Below are 17,260 nucleotides of genomic sequence, written 5' to 3' on the forward strand. Positions count from 1 at the left end.
AGTTAAATCAAAGGCTGCAGCAAAACAATGGGACTGCCTGAAATTTTTCATGAAAAACTTTCTCTTTTTTTTTCTTTTTTTTTTTTTTTTTAAGGAACAGAAAAGTAGCCTCTCTCAAAAGAGAAATTTTTCTCTGAGTTTTTTGCTCTCTCTAGCATTTTCAAACATCTGGCAGACTCTCCCCAGCCCCCTCATCCCAAAGCGCTCAAGCGATTTCCCCTCTCCACTTCTCTCCGTTTCCCAGGAGAGAAAGACAGAGAAAACCAAAGGGAAAAACTTGTCATTTAGTTTTAAAAAACCTGAAAACTTCTGACTTCCCACGACCCCCAAAACCCTCTTTTCTCTCCATTCGTTTCTGCCCCCCCAGACTCTGTGTTTCTTTTCCAGCCCTAGAAGATATCTGAAGGCCTGCTGTGGTGACACAGGATGCTGCTGATTCTGGGGATCATGTCCCCATTCCTACCTGGCAGAGGGCCCTTCTCATTCTGCCTGCAGGGCTTTCAGAGCCATTTTGGGTCTGCCCACTCACAGTCAGCTGTGAGTCTCCTCTGTTGTTTGAGGTATCCCAGCGTGTCGCTATGACCAGTGTGGGCACCCCTGGCTGGGCAGAGCAGCTGCAGCGAGGACCTGCTGGCACAGCCATCACTGGCCCTGGCACAGGAGACAGAGACAAGGTGACATCGCCCGCACTGCGTCTACCCAGAGCCTCTTCCAGCGTATGCCACGGGCCTTGCACAACTTGGCATTTCAAATTTCCGTCATCTCATTCAGTGGAAAAGTTGCAGTGCTGCCAGCTTTTCGGAGAGAAGGAAGGGCAGAGAAGGAGAAGCCAGAGGAGACACATTTCTCCACAGTTTCTCTTCACCTTCCTCCAATGTGCTGCCTCTCCTCTCCAGCTCAGACCTCCAGTGGTACTGCTGCTGCCTGAGCCTTCATCCACACAGCAAAGTTATATTTGTTTAATTAAAGCCACTTTGAATCTGCTCTAGAGGGATCAGCACAAACCCTGCATGGGGGTGTGGTTAAAACACTACAAATCTAATTGGTATCAACTGAGTCCACATCAGTGATATACCAGCTTGCACTAAAACTGATACAAATAATTGCCATCTGCACAGGATTCCATGGATCAATTGTAACTTTAAGTTGGTGGGAATGGGGCAGTCTTCTAGCACTGGCAAATCTTGGCAGCAGAGAGGAATCCCACGCCCAGCCACGGCACTGATTACATTCAAAAATCCCTCTGAGGTCCTGTGAGTGCTTAAGCTTTTGGTTTGATTTAATTCTGGTCCTGGCCAGAGGTCTGCCACAGCTCTGCAGTGTTTGCAGTTGTCTGTCAGGGTGTTTACTAGGGGGTTGCACTTGGATAAAGATTTCAGATGTAGCCCTTTAGGAAAACCTGGCTGATTGCTATCCTCGGCCTGGCTATCATTAAAGATGATTAAGTCCTACTCTCTGATAGGAAAGTCTGAGCCACAAGAAGGTTAGAAAGTGTTGAAAGGGAACTGGACAGGCACGTCTTCCCAGCTCAATCACATCAGCAGGAGATGGCTCATTGTAAACCCAAACCAGGCGCGTTTCTGTGGCAGAGCAGCCAGGCTGGAAGGAGGGATGCTCAAGTGGAAACAGACTCCTTTGATAAAACCCCAGATACCACAAATTTGGGGGTGTTTAATCCAGGGCATCTGTCGTGAGGATGAGGGATTCCACTAGTTGGGAACTGAATCTGGTTTTTGAATGTCAACAGCCAGATATTTTAGGGTGAGCAGATTCGGTGTTTCAGCATGGGCCGGTGTCTCCATTTAATTTTATCCTTTATTTTTATCCAAGGGCTCCTTCACCCCATCCAGTGAACAGAAACCTCCCACAGTAACTGCTTGGCTCTGGGGTAAGGGGTGAGTTAGCTCCTTATTGCCTTCTGCAGGTGGGCCGATGCCAGCAGAGTTCGAGGTACTGTGCACACTGAGGTGAGATGGAAAAGTCCTAAAAGGACATGGAGGATCAGGCCAGGCATGCAGTGAGGCTGCTGCCAGGGTATCACTCAGCTCCCCATGTCCAAATCAGCATGCTGTGCTGGGCTTGCTGTGCAGAGTTCAAGATCATCTCTATTTTACAGAATGCAAGAGTTTGTCTCTCCCCCAGAAGGACAAGAAGTCACCCCAGCTCTGTCCCCAGGCACCACAGGAGACATGAGGATGTACAGCTTTGAAGGGCACAGGAATGCACACACTTTCACAGATTTTCATGCCTGCACTTCCTAGTTCTCCCAAAAATGAATGTGTGGCAGATGGCTCTGACGTGTAGCACACTCACACCCAGCAGATAAAAATATTCCCCAACAGATTCCTGGCAAATGAATGTCAGTCACCATTGCTCCAGAGCCGGCCATGGCTTTCTCTCCTCCCCATTCCCCCATCTTGGGGTGCAAAGTGGTCCTCAGGCCACTGTCTCCCCAGTGGCCACCACATGGCTCACCAGACTGATGCTGACAGCTGGGCTGGCATCCTGGATCCACACTGACTCACCTGCACCCCTTCCACAGCCCAGCATTCCTGGGGACACATCCCCATCCTATCTGACCCCAGTGGCCTTACATCTGGCTGCCACTGAGGAGGTGAGATGGTTCCCTGTGTCTGCCTCACCCAGGCCTTTCTCAGTGTGAATTACAGCCATGATGTTTAATTCTCCATCTACATCTTCCTATGAACATGAAGTGGGGTGGAATTGGAAAGTGCATGGAATGCGGGGGAAGGGGAGCAGCGGTTCAGGTCAGGGGAGAAGATGAACAGCACAATTCAAGGATGACCGAGGAAACAAGCCCACAACTCATTCTTGCATTTCCACCCAGTCCAAGCAGCATCCCATCCCTGCTTAGCCCTCCCTTGGACACTTTGGGCTATATTTACAGCAGGTATCACTGCCTGGGCTGATTTATTTTGCTTTTATTCCCCTTTTAAGAGTTGGTTCAATGCCAGTGTCGGTCTGGGACAGAGTGGGTGCTGGCAGTGCAGGGGCAGAGCAAGGTTTGTGGGTGCTGTGAGCAGCAGCAGGGCCAGCCCACATGCTCCAGAATGTGCAGCCTCCTGGTCCACAGATAAGCTTGTCACCCAGCTGAGGGTGGAGGTCACAAAATCCCAGAGCTGCAGAGATTAGGACTGGAAAAAACTTCAGACAACTGATGCCTCTCTCCCTGGCCCAGCAGGACCGACCTCAAGCTGTCCTCCCCGTCAGTTCTCAAAATCCCTCCTCAATCAAGACTGCACAGTCTGTCCCAGCTACCAACACAGGATCTTATTGCACAAAAGCATTTCTTAATGGCTAACCTAAACCTCCCTGGCCACAATTCAAGCCAGCTATCTTTTTCCTCCTATCTCCTGTACATGGAGAAAACATACCCTCCTCTCATCAGAGCCCAGAGCTCTTGGCACATGTGGCTGGCACAGCATGGCATGGCTGGAAATGGCCCCCTGTTGCTGTTGTTGGCCCTGCCAGCTGTGTGGCCTCAGTCCCTGCAGACCTGAGACAGAGGGAACAACCCCAAGCACTGTTTGGACCAGTAGGAAGTACCCTCCAAAATGGAAAGGAGAGAGAGGGAGAGAGGCATGTTCAGAGCAGCAGATAACGCAGCCAGTTGGCACTATTTAAAAATGAGTAATACCTGTGTATCACCTGAGCTCCCTTGTGCCAGCTAAAACACCATGGAGAAGAGCCAGGAGAAGAGGGAGCCGGTTGCTCCACAGTTGTCAGCAAGACTGTCCCGGTCCCCTGTGACGCCAGGCATCACCACTCATGGCAGCTGCTACATCTGGGCAGGAGGCTGGTTCCCACCAGCAGTGCTGGTTTCCGTGGTGCTCCAGGTCGAGCTGTGCTTGTCTAGGGATGGAGCTACACCGTGATGGTCAGCAGGGAGGTCAGAGTTTGTGTCTGAGAACTTGAAAAGATCAGTGTGAGCTTGCCAGAGGGAGCTCCGGAGATCCTAATTACTGCAACCAGCACTTCATCTGGGGCCTTTCATTCCCCTCAAAGCACTTCCACCTGGGCACCGGTCCAGCAAGCTCTTCGTTTGTAGACATCTGCCTCGTTCCAGCAGGGATGCACGTCACTGCCTTTGAGATTTTTGCTAGTGGAGGGGAGCAGAAGTGGCCAACCCCTTTCATATCACCTGGGACATGGGAGGCATAACAGGTCAAAAGAGAGCAAGGGGAGCAGCAGCTCTGAGCGGGACATGTCCCAGTCCTATTCTGTACCGAGCTTCAGTATCAATAAAATAATGATATATAAAAATAAATAATTATTAAACCAAATTTTTTTTCCCCCCAGGCACTCTGTTAATTCTGTTTAAAGGCTACTTCAAAAGAATTTGTAAACACAGAGTGGAAAATCGATATACTTACAGAGGTGAAAGGAAACAAAACCTCCTTCAAATGCCCACTGCTGCAGGCAGAGGGTACTGGCAGCACAAACCCTGCTTGCCCTCTGGATCACCGGGCTGGCTGGCTAGGGTGATGTGGCTCCTCTCCCCAGCAATGCCATGCTGAAAGTAAAACCCATGAAGGAGCAGCCCTGGAGGACGGGATGCAGGATTAGTGTCAGCTCAAGTCCTATTGCTTGAGGAGGACTCACCAGAGTTTGCCTTGGACCAAAGTAGTCTCAGCTTGTGTCCCCATTCAGGTTTGATGCCCTTCAGAAGGTGCAATGTGGGTTCTAGAGGGTGCAACCTTCCCCACCATACCACCTCTAAATGGATCAAGCACTGTCCATACCTCAGCAGGAACCTGCATCCCTTGCCCGTGTCCATCCTTAGTGGCAAATGCTTTGCCTTTGGCTTCATCCTCCTTGTCCAGCAGGGCTGGGGCAGCACATGGGCTGCCAGACGTTCGTGGTTATATTGTTGCTCCTTAAAATCCTTCTTTTTTTAACCTTTTTTCATTCCCCTCCACTCTTGCCTCTCACCCCCCATGGTTTAAAGTTTTCAAGTGAAAATATGCAAGTTGTGACTTGCGGGTAGTGAGTTGGGGCTTGCAAGGAAAGCGGGAGGGAGGAAAAGAAAGAGTAATCTGCTCAGAGTGCCAGCAATTGTTTTTATCCTTTCCAGATGAAGGAAAAAGATCATGTTATTTGTTCGGCATAAAGTTCCAGATTTTCAGGAATGAAATCTGAGAGCAGCATGTCAACAGTCTGTCTTGAGAGCTGGGGTGGATGGCGGCCTTTGTGCTCCCAAACACCAGCGGGGCCAGTACGCTCCACTGCGGAAAAAAAAGGCTCCATTCTCACACTCTGAAGTGGTGGCATTAGATATCAGCAAGATAATGGGCCCAGGGCCTAGCCCTATTTCTTCTCCCAACCCAACGGCCCCAGGCTGCTGGCTTTGATGTGCTCATTTATTTGCCTTTTCCTCTCACAGATGATATTTTTAACCGATATTGTGGTTTGGGCACAGATTGTGCAGAAAGAAGGGGGGAAAAAATGAAAGTCATTTTATTGCAATAGCTGATCAGGAGGGAAGAAAGAAAAGAAGAAAAAAAAAAAAAAAAAGAAAAAATATCAGCCATTGGTTACCCTGCAGGTCAATGTTTCCTGCTGTAAATCAGCCGGGACACGGTGGTCTCACAGCTGGAGGGAGATCCCACATCAGCATGGGCAGACCTCGAGGGCCAAGGCCAGTGGTAGGGGCTGTACAGCCCACGGCCTGAGGCATTTGCACTTGAATCCCAGAGGGAAAGGAGGGAGATAGTGGGGTCAGGGAGGTGGCCAGTGGCGGGATTCAGCCAGGGCTGATTGATGTGAAGGCGGTGTGGGTGGTCCCGCGCCATGGGGCCAGGAGCGTGTGCCCCACACGGGATGGGGACGGCGGGAGCACCACCGTCCCTTTGATGTGCTGCTCCTGCAGTCCCACCATGGAGGTGTGGAGGGCTGCCTGGCAAGACTGCACATCCTGTGCCCTCCCATTCCCTGGAAATCCAGCAGGTGGGTTGGGAGAGCCCTTGGCCTCCAGAAAAATCCAGGGCAGGATGGAAGAAGAAAAAAGAGAGGGAGAGAGAAAAAAAACAAATTAAGGAGAAGAAGAAAGGACTTTTCTTGCTACCTTTTCCCACTTCCTAGAACCCACATGGAAGCAGTGCTCAATATCCCCAGGTGTGGAGGAACCTCCCAGGTTGACCAGTGCAAGGTTGGGCACAGCCCCACATCTCCTTCCTCAGGGGAAGGGTGACTTTAAAGGAGGTAATGGGTCTGCAAAACACCAGCTGCAGAGCCCTTCACTGGGGGACGTGGTGTCCTGCTGGCTGTTACATCCACAATTTGTACCCTCTTGGCTCCACCTTGGTCTGAAACAACAGCTCCCAGGATGTCCCCTCTGTGCCACGCTCATGTCTCACTTCCAAAACTGCCTGTGTACAAAATTGCCATCTCTCCTCTTCACAGCACCTCACCACCCTGTCCCCCACAAAACAACCATCCCCCGTGGAGCCCGCGGTGCAGACTCTCACCACAGAATCATGTACAAGGGGGGAAAAAAGCCAGTCAGCAGTTTTTTGAATTAACAGACAAAAAAATATTCCTTATGGAAAATTTCATGGTGACTCACATCTCTGTTTCAGTTGAGAAAGCAAACCATCAGGTAGCTGTGTGCCTGCTCCTCTTCTGCAACACGGGTCTGAAAGTAACTGTAAGCAATGCTGAGCTCCTGCAATTTAAGTTTCACAGTACTTCCTGTAAGTGCCCAGCACTTGAAAATGTTGTCTCAGCTCTTTAAAGAGGTGGCTTTTTTTTTTCCCAAGTCCCATGGCTGCAGTGAGAAAACTGAAAACTCACACCCAAATCATGCAAAACCAGATGGCAGGAATGGAAATCCAAATTAATTATTTCTTAATTTAAAAATTCCTTTAAATTTAATTCGGTTTCTAAGGCTGGCTCATTCACCAGTTTGAAGACTGCTGGGATGACATTTACAATGACACCAGCTCCTATGCGTGGTTTTTTCCAGAGCCTATAAGCTGGCACACATGTCCCAGAGACACAGACACGCTCCCAAGTCACTTAAGCCACATCTCAACTGCAGGACCAGCACAGGATGGGCTCCTCCATGGCTGGGATGTGGTGCAGCTGCTGTCTGTGCCTTGCCAAAGGTGGGTTGTGCAAACAAGAGGCTTGGCTTGGACCTTATGGGCAAGTTGCCAGCCCCCACTGTGTCCACCTCTCGCTCTGGTTGCGTCCCTTCATCTCCATCCCTGGCCCCACAAGCTTTCCCTCCTCTCCACAGCAGCTGGATGAGCAGAGGGTGTGGAGAGGCAGCCTGGTCCCAAAATAGGCTCAATGAAGGTGAAGCCCACATGAGCCCCTGTCACTAAATGGCCAAGGAGCTCTGGCAGAGCCTTCACTGGCCATCCCTCACAGAGGGCAGTTTCAGGTAAGGTGCCCTCCAGTGATAGCAACACTGGGGCTGGGGATGTTCTCAGCTCCCAAAAGAAGTGTGCTTCTAAAGCAAGAGCATCTGGCCTCTCTCGGACACTTTCAAGGGGAAAAAATATAAAACAAAGGGCTTAATTAGCCTGGACATCCATGTTGGTGTGTACCAGCCCAGGACCCCATGGAAGGGAGGAGGCTGACAGGAAAAATAGCATGGGAACACGATGGAAGCTGAAGCATCAGCACCTTTCCACACTGAGAACACCTCAGGGCTCATCACACAGTAACATCGAGCAAATTATTTTTTACTTAACACTTCGTCTAACTGTGACTGCTTTGGGATGGAGCACCACAAACTCCTCAAATCCCAGGGAGTAGCAGCTTTGGTGGAGACCCCTTGAAAGGGGCAGAGCAAGTTTGGCCAGACTGACATGCACAGCATCCCCTTATCCCTCCTGCGTGCTCCAGACACCTTCTGAAAAACAAGCTGGCCTTGCCTTGCTCTGACCTTCCTTTGCACCTCCGGCAGCAATGATTTTATTGCCTGAGCCACGGCTGCCCCTGCAGCCTGCTCTTCCCTTGGGTTTCATAGCAGTAACGGGAACAAGCCAGGGGGGGCTCAGGAGCCCAGAGCCTATCCAGTCACTCCCAGCAGCCCTGCAAACCATCCCGACGCCCATCCCACGCTGTCAGGAACAAGATCAAGAACCGAAATACCATGTGAGGCTGTGTAAAAGAGGTGGTAAAAGCCCTCTAAACAGTGGTCAGGGAATCCACTTATCCCACAGTCAGCAGACAGGAACATCAGGACCTTGAGTTACTCCTTTAGGAATTGGATTAGCAGGTCAAGACCACAATGACCACGAGCTTCTCCCAGACAGCCGCCAGAGCTGGAGTCTGGCAGCCCATCAAGCAGTGGGATCAATCAGTCTCCTTAAAAATAATTAAATGATCTGTCTATATCTTGCTTAAAATGATCATTCTTCAAAGGCTGTAAAAAAAACTTTCAGGAAAGAAGCACAGAAACCACAGAGGTTTGAGTAAGCATGCAGGATGAGCTAGAGAGCACTGGTGGTTGTTATTATTACTATTGTTATTATTATGGTTATTATTCCTGTTATAGGAATTTTATCATGCCCTCACATACAAGGGCTCTCTTTCTCCCCAGGGGTGAGTGACTGTTGTGGAGGTCTCTGCAGAGGGTGGTGACACCAAGACAGTCCAACAGCGACACACAGAGCAGTTCGGGGTCCCTCCTTCCCTCAGTGCTCACACCCTATCTGCCCCCCTGTTCTGAGACCTCCCAGTTCTCCTGCCTCTGCCTTACCCCTTGCTTGGCCCTCCCAAACTGAGGACATTGGCTCATGCCACCTATGGCAGCCCCTGCCATCTCCCCCCTGTGCCTGTCACCTGCACCCTACTATGCGGTGGCCCCGCAGGGAGACAGGTTAGTCTCCAGCTTCAGAGGGCTTGTTTGTCTTTCCTGGGAAAAGACATAAATTATCAGCAGTAAAATCCTTTAACCTCGTGACGCAGCAGCAGCATGAGGGGAAGCTATAGCTTCCCCTTGAGCACCGCCCCAGAGCTGGATGGGGTACTGGTGACGAGAGATTTTTCTCCACTTCTCTGCTTTTTGTTATACTTTTTTTTTAAACCTTTTTGGTTTTTTGCGGTTGCACATTTGGTGTTTGCAGGGTGGTTTCCATAAGCGCGGCACAGCTTTTATAATACTAAATAAAGCAGCATGCAAATCCCATCCCCGCCTTCACAGTCCGCAGACTTGGAGTGTTTAAAAGGTGCAAGACCCATGTCTCTAGTTATTCTTTCACCAGCAGATACGGTGCTGCTAAACATTTGCCTCCAAGCTGTGGAATGCAGCCACCCTGTGCAGCCTGGCTTATTTCCCCATCTGACCTTTCTGTTGGATCACCCCTAGTTTGAAGGCAATCCCTGTTATGCCGATGAAATTTCTCCCTTCCACAGCAGCCTTGCATTAGGGACCCCTGGACTGGTCCAGCCCCCAGCAGCATCGCTGCAGGCCAGAGTAGAGCCTGGAGCCATGGCATTCCTTCCTGTTGCACCTCTCAGAAAGGTGCTACCTCTGCCATGGTTGAAAAAAGGGGGTCACCATTTCCTAGCCCAGGCCTCGGTCTCCCTTTCTCTCTGCAGGAGCACCTTGAGATAGTGAGAGGGCAAAAACCCGAGCCCATGCAGCAGCTGTTATCCCTCACTCAAATGCCATGGGGAAGCAAGACAGGGCTGCCCTGTACCCCAGCCTTGGGCACTGAAATGCATCTAGCTCAGAGCAAAGCACCCACTAGGTCCCCAAAAACAGGTAGGCTGGCTGGTGAGAGTTCAGAGCAGCACCACCCCGGATCCTTTGGGAGCTGTGCCTTGTTAAGAGGCAGCAATTAAGGAAAAAGCTGCTGGTATCAGGAACAGAGCAGCCCCCTGGCTGCCATCGGTCCTTCCTTAACAAAACAGTGCCCACCTGCAGTCCTGATCTGACCCTCTCTGCAATTAACCAGGCCAATTAGCACCTCTGCTGCTCCATGAGACAGCAACTCCTAGCCCTGTGCTGCCCAGCCTGGCCCTCTGAGCCACCAGCATTTGCTGGAAGCACTGACGCAGGCAATAGTATCCCCCTCCTCTGATATGGTCACAGGAAGCCAAGCACAGCAAAGCCATCCCCAATGCCTCCGTGGCACCAGCACAGTGAAATGTCTGCACTTACTACCACGCCCAGGACATGTTTATCCCACACACGCAGACAGGCCGTAGCAGTAACTTATGCCACGGGTCTGGCACCTTGGGCCAAATCCTGGATCATTCCACAAGTTTCAGCTCAATATCATGAGTCACTAATGCCACCATCCTCCTTTTACTTTTTTTTTTTTTCCATAAAACTTTGTTTTTCCATCAAATGAGAACAAATACACCCAATACCAGGAATTTTGCTAGATAGAGTCCAGATGACAAGTTCTCAGAAAACGCTGTCAGCTGCTGAGATTCAGATTCAAGAGACATCATCCAACATTAACCATAAACAACAGGGGCAACCAAATGTCTGGCAGATCTTGAACTGACATGAGATGCCTGTGCTCCACAACAAACCCGTTTCACACCACGGGAAAGGTCACCACTTTAATCCACTTCTGGATGGAATGTACACAAACGTCATTCTTCTTCACATCTGTAATTAAACAGCCTCTTGCTTTGCTATCCAGCCCATGTTTATTTTCCCATTTGCTAACATGGTGGATGGTAATATAATATGACACTGAAGGGATACAGGCTGCTACAGGCAGGCTTTTCGACTTCTTTATAGTGATTTCCCTGCAGAGAGCTGGGTGCGAAGGGTGGTTGTGCTGCTTGGATCCAGCAGTGATTTCCTTTCTGGATGTTCAGCATCTTTGCACACTAAAATAATAACAGCAAAGAAGACATGAAAGCAAACAAAAACCACTGGCAGAGATCCCCAAATGTGTTGACTCGTTGCAAGAACTTGTTGAGGTCTCTGCTGGGCTCCTACAAGGGAGGAGACAGCCACTAAACTGGGAGGTTGAGGCTAAATCCATACTTCTGCTATGAAAAATCTGGTTTTCAACACTGGTAATGTCCTGGATCATTTGGGAGAAGCCTTGTGTGTCCCTGTGGCCTCCAAGGAACATCTGAAATAACCCTGATTAGCCCCTTACAGGGCCCTTCCTTTCCCACAAAGTGCTCCTGGGTACCAGTGCCAGCTCCCACCACACCACACGGTGCCCAGCAGGAAAAACCCCACAGCAACAAGCATGTTTTTTTCCTTCCCAAACCTTTTGGGCTGGAGGGCTGGCACATGCTCCATTGGGAGCCTCTCCAGGAGTCGGACACCAGGGCTTTCATGGGAATGGCGTTAGCCATTGGGAAGGACTGTGGCACACGTAGCTTTGCAGCCTCAAGGCATGGATGTGTACTTCAGGTCTTAGCACGCTCTCAGCCAAACAACACCAAGATGTTTATTTTCAAAAGGATGCAGTGTTTGACAAAATAAACTATATTTGATTAATGCCGACTGCTTTTCTGTTTTTTTTCTTTTTTTTTTTTTTTTTTTTTGACAGCAGTAAATTTGCTGATTCTATAAACAGCCCATGGCTGCATTATCTGCCTATACCAAAATTCTAGTTACCTCATCTCCAGGGAATGACCTTAGTAACATTTTGACAAGCTTATTTAGGGGGTTGTTTGTGGATTTGGGTTGTTTTTTTCTTCTTCTTAAGGAGGTCTCCTACAAGCAAGCCACAGAATGGAGCTGAACAAAACCCACTACTTCTCTTCACATGAAGAGTTTCACCACGTCTCACACCTTAACAGAAAACCCAAATTCCCATGCTGAAGACCAGCAAGCATCCCCAGCGTGATAGTTTCAGTTCATTTCCCTTCAGCTGCAGATTTCATCCTCCTGATACCTCCATACCTAGCTCCTTGCTAAGGGAACAAATAACATACTGGAAGGATTTGTGATTTTGCAGGTGTCCAGCTGAGTCACCCCCAGCTGTGGAGCTCAAACTGAAAAATCCCTGGTTTTCTGGGAATAGACACCTGCTTCTAGGGTGTGTGATCTGGTAAAGCTTTAGCAGCATTTGTCAATCATTAAGCTGCAGTGCTGCTGGAAAGGTCAAGAAAATTCCCACCAAGGCACCCAAATGTTTGGGAACCAAATGATATTTCTGGGCTGCTTTAGTTTAGGTGAGTTTAGGTGTCCTGCAGGGCAGGACTAGTCTGGTGTGCTTGGCCAGTCCCACCTCTGAGCTATGTGCTCCAACACTGGAAGGAGGTGTCTCAGCAGCACACCTGGCTGTTTTGAGCCTTTTGAGGCCTTTGTGTGGCTTCATGTATTTTACTTTAGACACTTACGCAACATCCCACATGTGGCTCCTGACAGCAGCCTGCTCGTCTCCCTGCTCCCCAGGCTCTTGGTGGGAACTGCCCACCAGCACCATCTCGCATGAGGCTGTGAGGATCTCACCACGGACCAGCAGCTGCCAAGAAAGCAGAGCAGGGGGCAGGGCAAGGCAGTCATCTCCTCCCCTCCAGTCCCCAGCATGCCACCCCAACAGGACCATGACCAGTGCGCTGAGCGCCCTCCAAGGCTGGGGATCATCTGGAAACTGTCCCCCTATGCAGACATGTCCCTCCTCTTCCCCCACAGCAACACCCCTATGTCCAGCTGCCATGTTTGCAGGCATGGCTGGTGCTCTCTGCATCCTCCTTGCAAGGGGGATTTTGTTTCCATTGGAAGTCCCAATGAATCCAGACCCCTATCCATGCTGGGTCCATGCTCCAGAGTGCTTGATGGCTTTGCTCATGGAGATGAACGAGCAATTCTGAAAATCCCCCTGAAAAATGAAACTGAGACTCTCTAGATTTCACTTCCCCAAACAGCATGAGCCATAAGCACCAGCTGTTTCTAGCAGCTGTTCAGTGAGTTAGATTTTGCCATTCCAGCACTAAACTATTAGTCAATTGATTAATGAACGAGGACTTCTCATCCAACAAAAATATTTGGGTTTTAAATTATAATTTGATGCACGGTTAGTGCAGAAATATGTTACACATGCTAAGCACATGTTTGCATCTCATCATCACTCTCAGATACAGGGAAAGGTGCTGGCTTCACCACCTTTCCAGGGCTGCTTGCAAACCACCCCCCCCTCCCAGGGATGCAGTGCCTTCACATGCAGCAATGGTGCTGCTCACTCCTGCCTGCACGGGTGATGTGCACAGGGCTGCAGGCTCCTGCCACCCCACTGCTGCCACCAGAACTTAGCAGGAGCTGCAGAACTGGCTGAGAACCATTGAGGTTAACTGGCAGGGGTGACAGCTCAATCACCTGAGACTGGAAACTTTCCCAAGGTTTCTCCTTTAGCCGGTAGCAGCACAGGGCACTGAGTCCATGAGGCACTGCTGGGACACAGTGCTGGCAGACAGAGGGCAGGTGCAGAGCACCAAGGAATCCCTGGTTCTGCACAGGGAGTCTGACTGGCTCTGGATTTCACTGCAGAGCTAGAAATTATCTAGAAAATTACATATATATATATATATATATATATATATGACATGTATACTCATTAATATTATATAATAATAATTATAAAATTAAAAATTGAAATAATCTCAACTGTGTATTAGCAGTTAAACCTGCAAGCCCTGGGACATGGTGTGGCATTCCAGGTACACGTGCACAGGGGGAGGCGACAGTGCCCATCTCCTGATGCAGGGGTCCCATCCCATGGCAACACAGGTCACAGTACACAGAGTTGGTGTGGAGAAAAAAACAGGGAACAATTATTCCTTATTTCTCATGACACGGGAATGAAACACTGCCTGATATTAAACACCAGCTTTATTCCCCTTGGTGGCCATGACATCCCTTGCAAACCCCCAGTTAAAACATGCACAAACCCACAGCAGGGGAAAATTTAACAGTTGCTTTTTCAAGTTCTAATCCATTATTTTATAAACTTGGCAGGTAGTGGGCTCAAAGGCTGTTTTTTGTGATCTCTGATCATAACAACGTCTCCAAGAAGTACAGGTTTGCTAAACAGCATGTCTGTGCAATGGGAAACCAGGCTCAGCGTGCCTCAGAGGGGTCTTCTGCTGAGAAGCATCAGCATCATGCTGTGGTGATGCAGAGTGGGAGAACCCATCAGGCTTTGTGAGACACACAGCAAGGCACAGCCTGTGCTAGCTTCCTCAGAGAGAAAACATGCTGGACTTGTACTGAGAAACTGATGCCATCATCCTATCCTGCTGCTTATCTAAGGAAGCAGCAGCACACAGAATATTTCTGACACAGTATTAGAGGAGATGATGCCCCTGTGCTGGTATCAGCAATACCTGGCAAGGCAGAGGCAGCACATCACCTCTGAATAAAGCCAGTGGTCTGCTCCCACCCCCAGTGCTCCCGGGGGATGAAAGGAAAAGGATCAGAAGGGAAGAAGTGATGGAAATTCAAGTGGCGCTAATAAAATATTCCCTTTGGTGGAGCAGAGGCTCATGGGCTCAGCCAGCTGCGGCATGGAGAGCTGGGGTGATGGGGAGGGCTGGGCCAGAACGAGAGCAAAGCAGCAGGAGGATGAAGAAATGCCTCTGCCAGCACTGCTGATGGCTCTCCCCTGCATCACCCTGTGCACTGGACCTCTCTGACCCGAGGGCTCCCCAGCAAGTGTGATCCCAAGAGATAGAGAGGATTGCAGTTTGGTTTGTTAATGTGTAAAATACAAAACCTCATCACACTGCGTAGATGTAGAAATTGAGCCCTCACAGGAATACTGCAATGACACCACCGCTGCCCAAACATCCCCAGCACTTACCCCATGCAGATGGGACATGAGGATTCTGAAACCCACTAACCAGCAGGTCATGCAGAGGCTAAGCCCAGATCTGCTCCTTTCCATCAGGAACAGTGAATTGGGACTTAACATCTTCAGGAGCAGATGAGCAACCTTCTCTCCCTCTGCCACAATCCCAAAGCACTTCATGCAGTCCCAAGGCTTCAAATCAGGGTCAGCCAGATAAACCCCACCGCTCAGACTGGGCAAAGTTTCCACTCTCCAAAGCATATGACCGCATGGTTCGGATTTATCTACTTCCTCCTAAACACAAAGTTGCTGTAAAAAGAGGTCTGAGGCACACAAATATTCAAAGCATTCACATGCATGTGAGAGTGTGCGTGCACACGTACATGCACACACTGAGGCTTAAGATACTGTGGATATAATCACTCTAGTAAAGGCAGCATGTTAAACAGAAATATGTAACCATCCTGGCCAGGAACCAAAACAAACACTCCCTGGCCCCAGCCCTTCCATTTAATCAGACCAAGCCAAGTTTTTCCATGGTGGCCCTGAGCTGGGCACAGGTGGCCTTCCCAGGCTGCCCACTCCAGCACGAGACTGAGTATCGTCTCCAACACATGTGAGACGACTTCCAATGCGCCACTTATAGAGCAACCAATCTTTATTTTAGAGATAGCTTATGTAAAGTAACATGCAAAGAAACACATGAGTAAGAGTCTCATCTGCCTCAGGCTCTTACAAATCCTTTTTTTTCCCTCCTTCATAGCACAACACGTTGGACGCCCGTTATTCATCCCTGTAAAGCACAGTGTGTACATCCACGCTGTCTGTCCTTTGGCTGGAGCTGTCTTAGCAGATTTCCCGTGGGAAAGGAGGTGCTTCACTTCTAAAGAATAAAACCAGGGCATTGCATGGGCCACAAGGATGCTGGTAGGGACTAGCTACCTGAACTGATGGGCTTCAGGACCCACCTGGGATGTGAGCAGCAAAGTCACCTGCAACTTGCCATGATGCAAGATGTTTTGTGCCCAGGGAAGCATGTCTCCACGATAATCCCAGTGCATGGCAACTTCTCATCCACAGCATCTTTCCTCCTGCTGTGTGTCTGATCTTCTCTCTCCCTTGTCTTCACATGCCCTCAGTATTATGTCCTGGCCAGATTCCTAGGGGTGAGACTCGAATTTGGACTAAGTACAAAAACCGCTTGAACTACAGAAAAAAATCTGTATTAAGTCACGTAGGATCAGGGGTCTGATATTTGCTGAGAGTATTTCATAAACCGTAGGTGTTCTGTACCCCATGCATGTTCGAACAACTCAAGATGAAATATGGTCTTCACCTTAACAGCAAGAGAGAATTTAGTCTTCAAAAACTGCGAGGAACACAGTTTAATACAAACCAGCTCACAGTAAATAGGATTATCTTTAAAAAGCTCTGTTACCTATTTCATAGTTTGCCATGAACCAACATTCTTTTAAGTTTGTTGGGGTTTTTTGTGAAGATACCATATTCTCTTATAAAAGCAACTCCGGCCATTTGTCCTGTCTTCAGAAATGTGCATATATTTCAGAAGAAGTTCCAAATGTCTTCCTCATTAAAAAAAGGCATGGAGAGACGTGGAGTGGTGCCTCCAGCACCACTCACAGCCAGTAGCCCAGCAACAGCAGCAGGACCAGGGCAAGGACAGCAGCAGGACTGGGGCGGGCGGCTGCACTCCCAGGGTCACTGCTGGGGACTGTGGCACCATCTTTGCTTTGCTGATTCAGAAGCTGCTTATTTGCAGAGATGTCATCCATATCCAGGTCATACGCCAGCTCTGAAAGCAGAAGGACAGAGGGGGTTAGTAACAGGTGGTGTCTGTTAAGATTCTGACACATGGCACCTCCAGCCCCCACCAAAATTGGGCTCCTGGGGGCAGCCCATGACACAGCTGAGGACAGCTGGGTCCAAGTGCAAAGACATCATAGCAGGGCTGGATGGGCCAGAAGAGCTTAGCAAACATCTCATCAGTCCTGCACCCACTGGTCCCAGAGTACCTCCCAGCGCCCTATGTTTGGAGAGACTGAAAAATCATAACTGTGTGGTGCCCCTGTAAGAAAACAAAAGAGTTAAGGGGATCTGGCTTACTGGAGAGCTACTCCTAAAGAAAACCAGCTGAGCTCTGGAGCAGGTGTTTAGCAATGCAAATCATGTCTGCTTCCCAGCACCACAAGAATGTGTGCAGGAGTGAGGAAATCCTGGCGAGCGCAAACAGTTCCCCAAACCCAGAGTCAGCAGAAGGCCTTGCTCACCAAAACCTCCCGGTTGTAGGACCTGAGGAGTTCTGCATTTTGCAATCTTATGTAATATGTGTAAAATATGCTCCTTAGAATGTCCTAAGAACACATCCCATGCCAGTTCCACCTCATCAAAGCACTGGAAAGGAAGGAATGTGAATGGATCATGCACTCTGGGCATTCTGGTGTTGCAACATGTGGACTTTGAGATGAAGCACATGTGGGTTCCAAACCAAG

General features: G+C 49.4%; 1 protein-coding gene across 2 annotated transcripts in view; it reads right to left on the reverse strand.

Annotated features, from left to right (window-relative positions):
* Positions 1-15,390: 15,390 nt before the first annotated feature.
* Positions 15,391-17,260, reverse strand: part of GPC3 (glypican 3) — a 143,758-nt gene continuing 141,888 nt past the window's right edge. For both annotated transcript variants that reach the window (XM_027899375.1, XM_027899384.1), the window contains exon 8: positions 15,391-16,563. In XM_027899375.1, the coding sequence (XP_027755176.1) occupies positions 16,388-16,563 (176 nt within the window). In that variant the 3' untranslated portion in view covers positions 15,391-16,387. The remainder of the gene's footprint in view (positions 16,564-17,260) is intronic.

The sequence above is a fragment of the Empidonax traillii genome, unplaced genomic scaffold (assembly GCF_003031625.1).
Source record: "Empidonax traillii isolate 1590-97213 ecotype Southwest subspecies unplaced genomic scaffold, ASM303162v1 scaffold20:size5563877, whole genome shotgun sequence".
Classification (NCBI taxonomy): Eukaryota; Metazoa; Chordata; class Aves; order Passeriformes; family Tyrannidae; genus Empidonax; species Empidonax traillii.